The 12,259-nt window shown below is 44.9% G+C and overlaps 1 protein-coding gene across 4 annotated transcripts; it reads right to left on the reverse strand.

The window, feature by feature from the left end:
- Positions 1-1,120: 1,120 nt before the first annotated feature.
- gps2 (G protein pathway suppressor 2) lies at positions 1,121-11,976 on the reverse strand. 4 transcript variants are annotated; one of them, XM_006627431.3, is made up of 12 exons: positions 11,597-11,743; positions 10,307-10,423; positions 9,924-10,033; positions 9,487-9,599; positions 8,914-8,993; positions 8,171-8,250; positions 7,518-7,692; positions 6,493-6,576; positions 6,220-6,296; positions 5,489-5,584; positions 4,110-4,193; positions 1,121-1,970 (listed from the first exon to the last, which is right to left on the reverse strand). In XM_006627431.3, the coding sequence occupies exons 2-12, from the start codon at positions 10,398-10,400 to the stop codon at positions 1,878-1,880; spliced, it is 1,086 nt and encodes a 361-aa protein (XP_006627494.2). In that variant the 5' UTR covers positions 10,401-10,423; positions 11,597-11,743; the 3' UTR covers positions 1,121-1,877. The 4 variants fall into 4 exon arrangements, with proteins under 4 accessions (XP_006627494.2, XP_069042685.1, XP_069042684.1 ...); XM_069186584.1 differs by lacking the exons at positions 1,121-1,970; positions 11,597-11,743 and adding exons at positions 1,977-3,849; positions 11,774-11,976; XM_069186583.1 differs by lacking the exon at positions 1,121-1,970 and adding an exon at positions 1,977-3,849 and having other exon boundaries at positions 11,597-11,747.
- Between the last annotated feature and the right edge of the window lie 283 nt (positions 11,977-12,259).

Below are 12,259 nucleotides of genomic sequence, written 5' to 3' on the forward strand. Positions count from 1 at the left end.
AAAACAAGTTTTAGGCTAATTAAGAAGGATATGCTTTATTAATTTATAATAATTACAGTTGTAGTAATCAGAAGTGAAAAAACCAAGATGGAGTAACAGAAGGGGATGTTGCAAGACAAGGCTGTTACCCAGATCCCAGCTTGGAAACCTTGTTTGCTTGTTTCTTCATAGAAAACTAACTTTACACAAGGAAAAGCTCAACTTTTTTTGGTTTGGTTTCCTCTGATAAAGCTTTTAGTTTCCTTCTCGGCTTGCTTGTTATTGAGTGTGTTAAGCTGCCATGTAGAAAGGTGTGTAACTCAGCACGTTCCTGTGTGGTAAGCTCACCTGAACAGGGGTCCCGCTAGATGGGAAAAGGAACTCAAAATGTACCCCTCCCCGTTCCGCAACATAACGAAACAAATACTTTCAAGCCAAACCTACACTCGGTGTCACCTTAGATCTGCTCTGCTGATATCACATCATCAGTTTGTTTAGCAGTGCGTTTGTGAAAGACATTTTTCATGCTGGCACTTTTTACCTTGATTCCCGAGAGATGCTCAGTCCGGAACATCTTTCAGATCACGCTATAAATCATCCGCTTCTAAAGATTGGCAAGTCACGTGTTCATCTGAGGGAACTCCGGTTCCCTGAGGACTGTCAGTTCCTGCTCCAAAGCATTTCGATACCATTTTAAAAGCGTCTTGACGCCACCAGTGGAAGCTCTGCTGATGCGATCCCAGTGTAAGTTCCTGAAGGATCAAGACTCTTCACACTCCACTGTCCCGCTTCCTAAACCCATAGCAGCTGGCACTGCCCAGAGGGAGCCACATGTCGCCACTGGAATCGGGCAGACGAGTTCGCTGTTCTCTTTTCTGGCAAGATTCCTATTTTGAATTAGTCGCAGTTATGCAGCCTTTTCCGATTGTGTGAATTCTCTCTCATCACTGCATTTAGTAGCCATTAATTTACTACAGTTTTGCATGTCAGCTGGCAAAGGCACACTGAATAGTCACTTACACAAGACCAACTCCTCAGGACAGTTTCATCCTGGCTCAAGGAGTTGCGTCTATTGTGCCTGTTCTCCAAACTGTGCTCTCGTCAATACAAGATGGCTAATTTTTCAGTCATAGCAAGATCATTTTGCATTTTGTTAATAGTTTATTATGTTATCAACATGAGCATTTTATAAATTTCATTGCAGTTACAAACAGAAGAGAATCAATTTCACAAGAATGAAACTGTGAAAGAAGTGCTGGCTCTTTCAGCTGTCTCAGACCTAAACAATGACTTGCTCTCTACTGGGGTGACATCAGGGCTATTTGTGCACTATTCTTGTTTAAACCTCATGCTCACAAGGGCCAATACTGCCTAACCTGCACAAGGCATAACCTCAGTGTAGCCTGGAGCGCTTTCTGGGTGAACACCCTTCTGAGTTTGCTTCAGACTATATGTCTGTAGCTGTGTCTTACACAATTACTGAAGGTCACAAATGAAACAATGTTAAATATTTCTGGTATAAAATGACCCCATCTTGTGAGAACGAGGATTAAAGTGTTACCTACCCCACCCCCTCTCCTGATCGGGCTTATATTCTGAAGATTTGAACATTTTAAAGGGTTTTGTAAGTTTTAACATGTGAAGCGTCTCTGTTCATATGCATGACATGCTAAAGAAATTCTGATGCCTTGCTCCAACAGGTTCCAAAGACCATGATATACCGTTTTGTTGCAGCCCTAAAACCCACACGCACCCGGCATGCTTCCCAAAGAAAAGTGCAACAGATCAGGCAGTGGCAGACTGTGAGGACCCCCACCTCACAAACACACACACCTGCTCTGTGCTGCCATGGAAAGTTGCTATGGGGACGGTAGCACTGCCCTGGCTGGCTGTCATGGCTACTTGCTATGGGGATAGTAGCGCTGCCCTGGTTGGTTGTGGGAGAGATAGGCGTGGCGGGGCGCAGACTGACTGGAGCTCTGAAAGCTGGCCTGTGAGAACAAAGAAAAGACAATCTGTAAGTATGTGGACAGGTGCGGCGTGACAGTCCTGTTGCTGTCTGGCCAGCTGCCTCTCTCCTGCCCTAGCAGCCCTATTTCTGCTAGAACAACTGTCTCTCCACTTCGCCAACAAGGCATGTTTATACTAGACCCATCCCTCCCTCTCCACTCTCACAGTTCTCTTTCAAAGGAACAGTCCCCACTGTTCCTTCTCAAAGATGCCATTTCTCATCTCTCCCAGACCAGTTTCCTACAATAATCCAGCCCCACTACTTCAGGGTCAATAAGGAAACATAGCCCAAGGGAAACACATGGAAATTAAGAGAAAGACCATTAGGGATTCAAAACTGTAAGCACTTCTTTACCCAGTGGATGATGGCTGTCTGGAACAAACTGCCCTGCCATGATAGTTACGTTTTTCAGTCCCTTAGTGTCCAAGGGTTAAAAATCTACCTACACATGTTCCAGGAGCTGGAAAGATCCCTGAGTTTCCTTGGTGTGCACACCCCACTTTTCCATAAAATCCACAACATATACATAGGATTTTCTGACACTGATTAGTGACATTTGAGTCAAGACTGCTGGTAGACGTCAAACCAGAACACGGGAGAATGAAGAACAATAGGGATGAAGGAAGACCCACATGAACATCACAGGAGGTGAGGGAGAGACACCAAGACAGCCATGAAGCATGTTCGCTACTCCGAAAAACAAGGATGATAATTAAGTCACTTCTAACATTTACAAACATACATAAATGAACAGAACAATAACGTACGCGAGCACCATGAGTTAAATGATCTCCAAATAAAATTTCTCTAATTTATGGGTGTTTGTGGAATTAATAAACTAACTGATTCTCCAAATGAGCAGGATTAGCCAAATAGTCTGGTTTGTGATTTATCTTATGGTAGCTTTTGTACTTATTAGCAGTTTTGTAACTGGTTACAAAGTAAAGCACCTCTGCTGAAATGTGTCATCAGTCCTGTCCTATAGTTCCCCAATCCAGCAGGTTTTATTGGTAAATCACTTCTAGGGGCCCGTGGCAATTTATGTGCAACCTATTCAATAGATGGTATATCAAATTAGGTAATTTAGAGATTATGGGTGCTGCGTCAGAGCTCTTGACTCCAGGGTAGGGAACCCTTACACTCTACCAAGGAGGCATAATCTGCTCTCTCCTGGACACGCATGGCATACGCAGAAAGAATTCAGAGCTCATGTGGAATGAAAATTCGAAAATGAGTTTCCTTCAAAGGAACAAGGCATCACTGCCAAATGATATTTCAGCATCCCCAGTCTTTTGAAACAGGTAATTTGGGTGACCTACAAAATTGTCTGGATTAGGGTTCGCCAGGACCATCGCAGAAGACTCTAGATCAGGGGTGACAAGACTCAGGTGCAGTGTTGGCTGGTTTTTGTTCTAGCTCTGCAGTGTTTTGTCCAGGCTGCAGTGTTGGCTGCTTTTTGTTCTAGTTCTGCAGTGTTTTGTCCAGGCTGCAGTGTTGGCTGTTTTTTGTCCTTCATTATGAATGAAGGTGCCGTCCTTTGGATGAGATGTAAAACCAAGGTTCTGACTCTCTGTGGTCAGTAAAAATCCCAGAGTGTTTCTCGAAAAGAGAAACTCATGGCCAAAGGAGTCCTGGCCAAATTTCACATTGGCCTTTATCAATCATGGCCTCCTAATAATTCCCATCTATGAACCGTCTTCATCACTCTGTTCTCCTCCCCACTGAGAGCTGGTGTGTGGGGAGCGTACTGTGTGCACTCTGGCTGCCGTCACATCATCCAAGTGGGTGCTGCACATTGGTGGTGGTGGAGGGGAGTCCCCATTACCTGTAATGCACTGAGTGGAGTGTCCAGAAGAGCGCTGTATAAGTGTAAGGAATTATTATTATTAGCTCAATTTGTCAATTAACTTAACTGGCATAACAGTTGGATAATTCTTCCAGTACGACACTCATTTGCAGGCATAGTAGGTGTACCTGTACTCCTCAGCTGAAACATCAAACCTGAGGATTAAGTTTAGATCTTGAGCTGGAATGAAAACCACCTGACTGCCCTGCCCACGAGGAGTTAAGATGGGTAGCCCTGTCCTGGACATGGCAGGTCAGGACTGGGGTGACTCACCGCATGCGCTTGCTGGGGGGGCGTCCCATGGCTGAAACTCCCAGGAGAAGCTGGGCGAGGAGGGTGTGGATAGGACAATCCAGACTGTCCGAACAAAACACAGGACACAATGGAGACGAGTAGTGAGAAAGCAAAATAGGGAGATGATGATACATGGGGAGGAAGGAAAAAAAGAGGAAGTGGAGGATTGAAAAAGGAAAGAGAGGAGAAACAGAAAGATGAAATGAATAGTGACTACCACTCTTAGGTATGAACTGCAAGGCTGAGTTCAATATCACATATGCAGTAGTTTGAAAAAGCACGTCAAATACGGTGTCTTACAGAAAAATTCTGGCCCTTTCTGTGAAGCCCCATGTTTTGTGAAATGACCAAATGATGCATTCACATTTTTTAACGTAATATTTTACTTAAAATCTGAATACTCAAACTGAAGACTTAAATGGGTTTAGAACAGTTCCAGGACAGCTCAAGTGAAAAAACTGAAATAGGTGAACGGCGTACTACAGTCTTCCACCAGTTATTCAGACCTGTGAGCTCAATAACTGGTGGAAGTGCCTTCATCAGCGATTATCTTTGGGTAACTCTCTAATCTCTGAATTACAACTCTTTGGCTAAGTCTCAGTCAGGTTACCACAAGCCCCTTTTTGCAGTGACTTTGATACTGTTGACTTGTGCATTTTCTTCCATCTCAGCCACTGAACTCTAACTCGTTCAGAGTCACTGCTGGCATCATGTAGGCATCCCTCATCAGTTTCTTACTCACCACGCAGCTCAGTCTGGGGGACAGCCTGCTCTAGGTAGTGTATCTGGGTGCCTTACATGTCTTAATAATCATCATTACCATGCTCAAAGAGATATGAAGGGTCTCTGAAATGTTCTTTTTACGCTATACTCTATACAACCTTATTCCTGAGTTGTTCAGAAAGGTCCCTGGTCTTCACGGTTGAATCTTTGCTTGAAAGTTACTCCCTGGCTGAGGATCCTTCTCCTACTGCAATGGGTTCGAATACTTATGCAGCCATAACGTTGCCATTTTTCTTTAATATTATCTAATTTACTTCTTTCCTTTTTTGCTTTGAATGTGTGAAGGAGGTTGTATATATAACCGATATTAATCGCTGCTTCAAAGAGTCATGGCTACAATCTTTAAAGCAACAAAGCTGTGCAAGGGTCTGAATACTTTTGCAAGTCCCTGTATATCATAGTCAGTCTTTGTGTGTCTGTGAATCAGTGTGCAGGAGTTGTGTATCAGTATTTTCGTGTATCCGAGTGTGTGAATGTGTGTATAAGTTTGTAACAAGAGTGTGCGACTTTGTATTTCAGAATGCCTGTGTGTCTGAGTGTAGTAAAGTGGCTGTGCATGCGCCTGTAGCACTAACCTTGCCCGCAGAGGGGATCTGCACAGTGATGGAGGGGGTGGGCAGGAGTCCGGTGTTTGGGTGCAGGGCCTGGGGGTGCATTGGTCGCAGGGTGGTCTGAAACACACACCCCCGATAAATCAAATGTCTATTGATCGATCAATACCATCATATTGCTCTATGCTTAAAAAAAAACCATAAAGGCAATTTGAAAAACCTGACAAACCCTATTACCCCTCTCAAGAAAGTAAAAAAGGCTAATTCTACAGGTCTGGCGGGATTTGTTTCTTTCTATAACCTCCTGGCAAAGAACTCTAGAATGCAGAACAAGAACAAGGCACAGAGTCGTTCTACCCAGAATTTAACACTACAGAATCTAACTTGGATATCTGGGATGCCGCCAAGTCGTAAAGATCTAGAAAGGCCAGCAGCGTGTTCCTGTTCAGCACAGAGAGCAAGACTCCAAAAATAAGCTGACAGCATACAGAATCAAGTGTGAATCAAGTGCTTGCTCATATAAGCCATGTCCACAGACAGTAATAGTAAACTAGGTCTTGAAACGGCTTTGTATTGGGAGGGCAGTGTGGAGTACAGGTCTTACCGTTGTGCTGTGTGCCCAACGCAAACAACATATCACACAAAAACAAACAATTTCACACCCCACTGCCCTGAGAAACATAGGAGCAGACACACAAGCACACAAACATACTTCACAATTTCCTACCATCCCCATTGCCTGCACTTGGACTCACCGAGTCAGTGAACCCCGACTGCTGGTTGGCATGTTCCAACTGCTTCTGGAGGGGGATTCCTGCATTTGGTATAAAACCTGTAGACACAGAGGAGAAAGGGAGGGAAGCACGCAGATTAAGAAGAGAAAGCGTTCTGCTGATTTTGTTGAGCACGCAGTCCAGAAGTTGCGTCAGCCGAGGAGAGTTGCCCCAGAGCAAGAGGGAGCACCACGCAGCACAGCTCAGTCCAGACACTGTGAGCTGGGGGTGCACAGAGAGCGCTCTGGCACTGACCTGGCTGGGAGGTGAAGTGGCTGTGAACCGTGTAGTTCTGCTGCTGGTGAGGGAGGTACTGCATGGCCTGGAAAGCTGACGGACCTACAGAGACAAGAGTGAGAGAGACAGAAAATATGAACACCCTGGCAAACCACAAGTCAGCATCAAGCACAGGGCACAGGACCAGTAGAATCCACAGCCTGGCCTATAGGACTGGAGCTCTACAGGCCCAAAAGGGCTAGTGATATACTGTAGATCTGTATTAGTGGCCTTCACATGCCTTTTTGCAGTATGTAAAATGGATGAATATGTCTCTGTACTAGTAAAATGCATGTGCTCTGAATGTCTGAGGCAAGATAAGCCTCACATTTCACACACATTTGATTTTAATATGCTTCATGTAGTGTGGACATTCAGCTAGTTATTAATTATATACATAGTGTTCAGGGAGGGAGAAACGTTTAGTGCTTTTTAACACAAAAAACTCACACGGGCCGGGCTGACTGGGAGACTACTGGCTTGTTACAAATGACTACCATTTTCATCAGTTTTAAAACTAAGTGAATGACTTTATTGTAGTATTGACTTGACTGCTTAACTCTCCCACACACACAGGTTAACACTTGTTATACCCACATTATGTTCTAAATGTTGACATCTGGCATAAAAATGCTGTTGCTTATTTATTTTGACCGACAAATAAATGTAGATGTGAAAAGGGTTAAACATGTAATAAAATGTATATAGCCAAACACACTGGTATGATGCACACATAAACTAGCGCACATGAGGCAGAGGAAGATACTCCTCATGTGTGGAATGAGGAGTGAAATAAAAATGTACAAAAATATGAACTCTTGAGAAACAGGCATAGAGAAAACATCCTGTGCATAAATGTTTCTTCTGCAACGCAACACATGAGCTGCAAATGAATGGAGTGATTGTGCACCTATGGTACTGAGCTGAGACACATTGTGCATCTGAGAGAAGGAGCTGAAACTGTCTGTCTTGTCCTGGGGTGCGGGCACACAGAGTTACATTACCTCTCAGTTGTGGGCTTCCAGTGTAGCTGACTGGCACAGGCTGTCCAGGGGCATAGTGGGAAGTGTGCTGAGACTGGGTGACGCTGTAGGGGCCGTGCGCCGATTGGCTGGTTTGGTACTGGGCGTGCTCCGAGCTCCCGGCAGAGAAACCGGTCTGCGTCTGGAAGTGACGTCCCTGCGAGATGGCAACACCCACCAATCAGATTCATTTCACCTTCAAAGGCTGCCACACCCCCCCAATCACTCTACACCCCAGTGCTCTTTGGGATGATCCCTCACACACCTACTGTTGATAAAACCCTAAAAATACTGCGTCACTTTGTTTTTTAAATTGGGAAGAAACAAGCACATATTACAACACCCCGATTCGCAATGTGCAATGCTCCTGACATGCTGTGTGTGCGTGTGCACTGACATCCAAAGGACAGCAGTGCTGTTCTCTAGCAGGGCATGCTCCCTGGAATTTTCACATATCCATGCAGCAGTAGGGACATCCAGGGAACTTAAAGACCTCAGTGGTGTAACGGATGGATTCAGTCGTAAGAGCTCAGAGTTCAATTAAGTCATTAAGAGAGTGTAATGTAAGTCTCATGTAAGAAGAGAGGGTCCGTGTCTGTGTGTGTACATGCTCATGTGAATTCACAGACACTCACTGGCATGACCGGACTCTGAAACAGCTGCTTACTGCGCTCAGTCAACAGAGTACCAGGACGGCCGTGACTGACTGGACTCCCTGAAAGAGAGAGAAAAGAGATACGGAGATTTTAAATAACTGACTACAAGAGGAAGGAGTGAGATGGGTATAGAAGGGGCATGAGCACTCAAGGAGTGCAGGGCCCCAGACACTTCTCTGAGCACTGCAGGAGGCCTTTCACAGCAGTAATACAGACCAACATGGCTGCCAACATGGTTGCAGGGAAACGCTCCTGATCAGATGACACCAGTCAGCTAGTCCTCAACAAAAGACGCACATAGCACACAGAATACAAAAAATGAAACCTATGGAAAAAAAACTTCACAATTTCGTCAGGGTAAAATTCACAAAAAAGTCTTCCATCACATGGCAAAGATGACTAAAAACTGTAAGTGAGTGCCTGTGACAAGTCCTCTACTGGGGTGCGACCAGGAGGTATATTTGTGTGTGTATATGATGAATAAAAATGTCTTTACAAAAATACGAGCTCTTGAGAAACAGGCATAATGAGAACTACCGAAGAGCTCTTTAAAACCTGAAAGTGCCAAAGCTATGTGTTTCGGATCTACTTTCACCCCAACCTGAGCTTGATTTCATTAAAGAGTACAACACAAACTATAGAAACAGATCGAGATGCAAGGAGAAGCGCTCACAGCTGTAAAAAAACACACGTGTGAACGTGTGTGTGTGGGCAGGACTCACCCTGCATGCTGAGGAGGTGCTGTCCAGAGTGGATCGCTAAACCGGGCTGATAGGCGGCGGAGGTCAAAGTGGTCATGTCACTGAGAGTAAGAAAAGGGCGAGATGGTGTCACAATTCACTCTTCACATCAGACGATTTAACTCCTAATCCCAAAAGATCCTGGCAAAATCAGTCCAGTAGACTACACTTCAGGATCATCAACACTTCTGCAACCACTTCTGATCCAGATCAAATGATGCACCACTATCATTTAATCCTGCTTGAAAATGGCAATCTAATTGCAAATGTGAAAAATGGTGAGAAAGACCTCCACAATGCAGCACCAGAGTAAAATGTAAGGGCCAGTATATAAAGGTATGGTGATTTTCAAGCAACCTCTGATATCAATTAGTTAACTGAACTGATTCTTTGGATCTCATCTATTTGTAGTTGAAAAAGAGCTTTTAAACCTGCAGGATTAAGGCTCTCAAATCTGTAGGTTTTCAGTCCAAAAGGGAAGAGGGCCCAGACATGTCCCTGTTATCTCTGCCTCTGAAAACACACCTGTCCGTGTTCCCTTCCTCCATCTCTTACCTCTGTTCTTTTCTTCGCCTCTTCTCCTCCTCATGCAAAACTTTCTTCAGCTGTAGGAAGAGCTGGTGTTTCTCCTCCTGAAGGCCTTGAAGTTTCTCCTCCATTTTCATGATCTGGCAGACAGCAGAAGAAAGGAACAGGTCAGCACAGGGAGAGGGGATACTCTGCTGAGGATTCACATTGATCATCAATGGGGAGGAAAATAGGATCAAAAAGGTTAAGAGTCCCAGAGAGCATGACTAGAACACCCCTGTAACTTGTATAAAGATCAACTTGGACTTTAAAAGGCTCAAACTCTAAGCCAAGACGAAAAAGCATTTTCAGCCACCATTGTGCCTGGTTAACTTCTACAGTGGACAGTCATCATCTGGATTTCGCAGAATTGTCAGAGGGGCAAGTGACTGGGCTGGGAAACTGGCGTTTTCTGCCCGTTTCACCTGTTCCTTGGTCTCTTCCAGGGACATCCTCTCCTCCATCTCCTTCTTCCTCTTCCTCTCCTGCTCCTCCTTCATCTTCTGCTCCATCATCTTGTCCACCTCTTCCTCCTCTGCAAGAGTCAGGGACACAGATTAAAGTAAGGGGAGCGCTCCTGCACAAGTGAATACATTCTGCAAGTCTCTGACGCTCAGTCTCTGATCTGGAGGGATGCACAGGAGAAAACCACCCATTTTGGAACAATGGAGTCCTACCTGCGCATCATACCAAGTTTATCTGAGCACGGCAAACTGATCAGATTTAAGGCCCAAACAGGGATGAGGATTTTTGTTTTACAGGGACTGCATTACGTCAACGAACGTGAGAGCGAATCGCCCTGGCTTACCCTGTCTCTTGCGTTCCCTCTCCCTCATGATGTGGCGGTGCAGTGCCCGCGCCATGGCATTGGACAGCTTCGGGCGTTCCAGGAGGGCAGGCATGGCGCCGGGGGTGTCAGAGTCACCTGGGAGAATGAGGAGAAGAACAAAAAGGCTGAATCAGATCACCGGGGCCTCCAAAATCCTTTACTTCAAAGCTGCTGCTCGCATAGCCAGCCTGCGGAAGATCACCTTCCACCCGCAGCTCCTTGGGTGTGGTCCCCAGTCTGTCCCCAGAGGGGATGCCAAGAAAACAACGAAAACTATTCGACTTATGCTGCTGGGGTTTTTAAAATACCACTGATCCAAGTAATGCATGCTCATGATTAAAACTAAAACACTCCAAATTACATCTCTCTTATGGCCCTCCCCCCCCATTCCAAGTGCAGGACAGGGAGACACCAGGGCCAGTCCCGACAGGACTGAGCAATAAGACTCCCTTCTTCACTGGGACCAGGAAGCAGGCCTTGGGAAAGGGGGACAGTTCAAAGATCCCAACTGCCTTGTCCCGCATTTCTGTGGTTCAATGGGGGAAGTGGGGGGGTCAGGCGACAGCAGGCAGAGGACACGCTGACTCCATCGACAGCCACAGGTGACCCCAGGCCAGATCACAAACAGAGCCGTTTTGCCACAAAGCATTACTTTGGACTTTGATTTGCCGCTGAAATAACCAAATCTCTCATCGGATATACACGGGAAAGCTCATTCGCAAATCGTGCCAGCGTGAAAGAATAACTGCTGTACAACCCGGGATGCACTCGTGTTGTGTTTTTAACACTGTAGCCAAGAGGCACAGCACACTGAATACGAGGCTGCTGCATATTCAGTATTTAGTATCTATGGTACTTTATACCACTGGCTAAAGAACATCTGGGATATTCTACCTTTATTCTGAGATCACGGCTACTTCGCTTATTTCTCAACTTTAGACAAATAGTTTAAATATATATTTCACTATATTCTCTGACAACATAGCTAATTTGAAGATTCACTATAGAAACATATCAATACGCTCTTCATCTTTTTGGTTAGGTTAAAGCGCAAGAAATTCTTTCATATAAAACCTGTACAGGTTTACACTCCAACCAGCCGTGTATTTTACGTTACTATTATTAATCTTAATGCCATTTAGCAAGTCGACTACATTAGCTAAAGTTCCGTAGTAAACAAAATAATGCGACACAGGTACGAAATCAAGGCAGTTAAAAACCGTTAAATCGATTTTCTAAATACTAGCGAAGTTTTTCAGAATAACTTACTGTCCGTCGCTACAACCGCCTGTGTAAATTTACTGATGAATTATAACGAAATTAGACCAGAACCCAGCGACACCAGAAAAAGAACCATTTTCTTTCCGTTGCGCAGTTTGAAGCTGAGCGCGGATGCTGGACCGTATGCGACAGTAAACACGGCGCCTCATTTTTCACAAATCTTACCCGATTTTCACCCAAAACTCTCGGAGAGACACGGTGCCAACCCCTGTCGCTCGCTTTCCTCCTCTACGCTTCTAGACGAGTTAATTACTATTCTTAATGGAGTGCCACCTTTAACGTATTTAATTTTATTTGTACAGAAAAGGTCTTAAAAATAAAATTGCTTAAAGCAGCTAACGGCGCACTTCCGGTGACGAAGTCCAAAAGCTGCCAAACGTCAAAGGTCAACAAGACCGCTTCCAGGGAGCGTCCCATTGCATTGTGGGTGCCGTAGTTTTGTACATTCGTTAAATAGGAATCCAGAGTCCCAAGCCAGTTTTCGCAGAAAGCAGTTCTTCCCATCATACGTAAACAGTTCTGTGGTGCCAAAGAGGCTACAGCCTAGTAGTATGTAGGACCAGTGTAGTAGTTACATACTAGTCTTCAAAAACACTATCCCCTTTGTTTTAGCCAAATTAAGTTCACAAACGCATTTGAACCAAGTCAACT

Source organism: Lepisosteus oculatus, chromosome 3 (genome assembly GCF_040954835.1).
Source record: "Lepisosteus oculatus isolate fLepOcu1 chromosome 3, fLepOcu1.hap2, whole genome shotgun sequence".
NCBI lineage: Eukaryota > Metazoa > Chordata > Actinopteri > Semionotiformes > Lepisosteidae > Lepisosteus > Lepisosteus oculatus.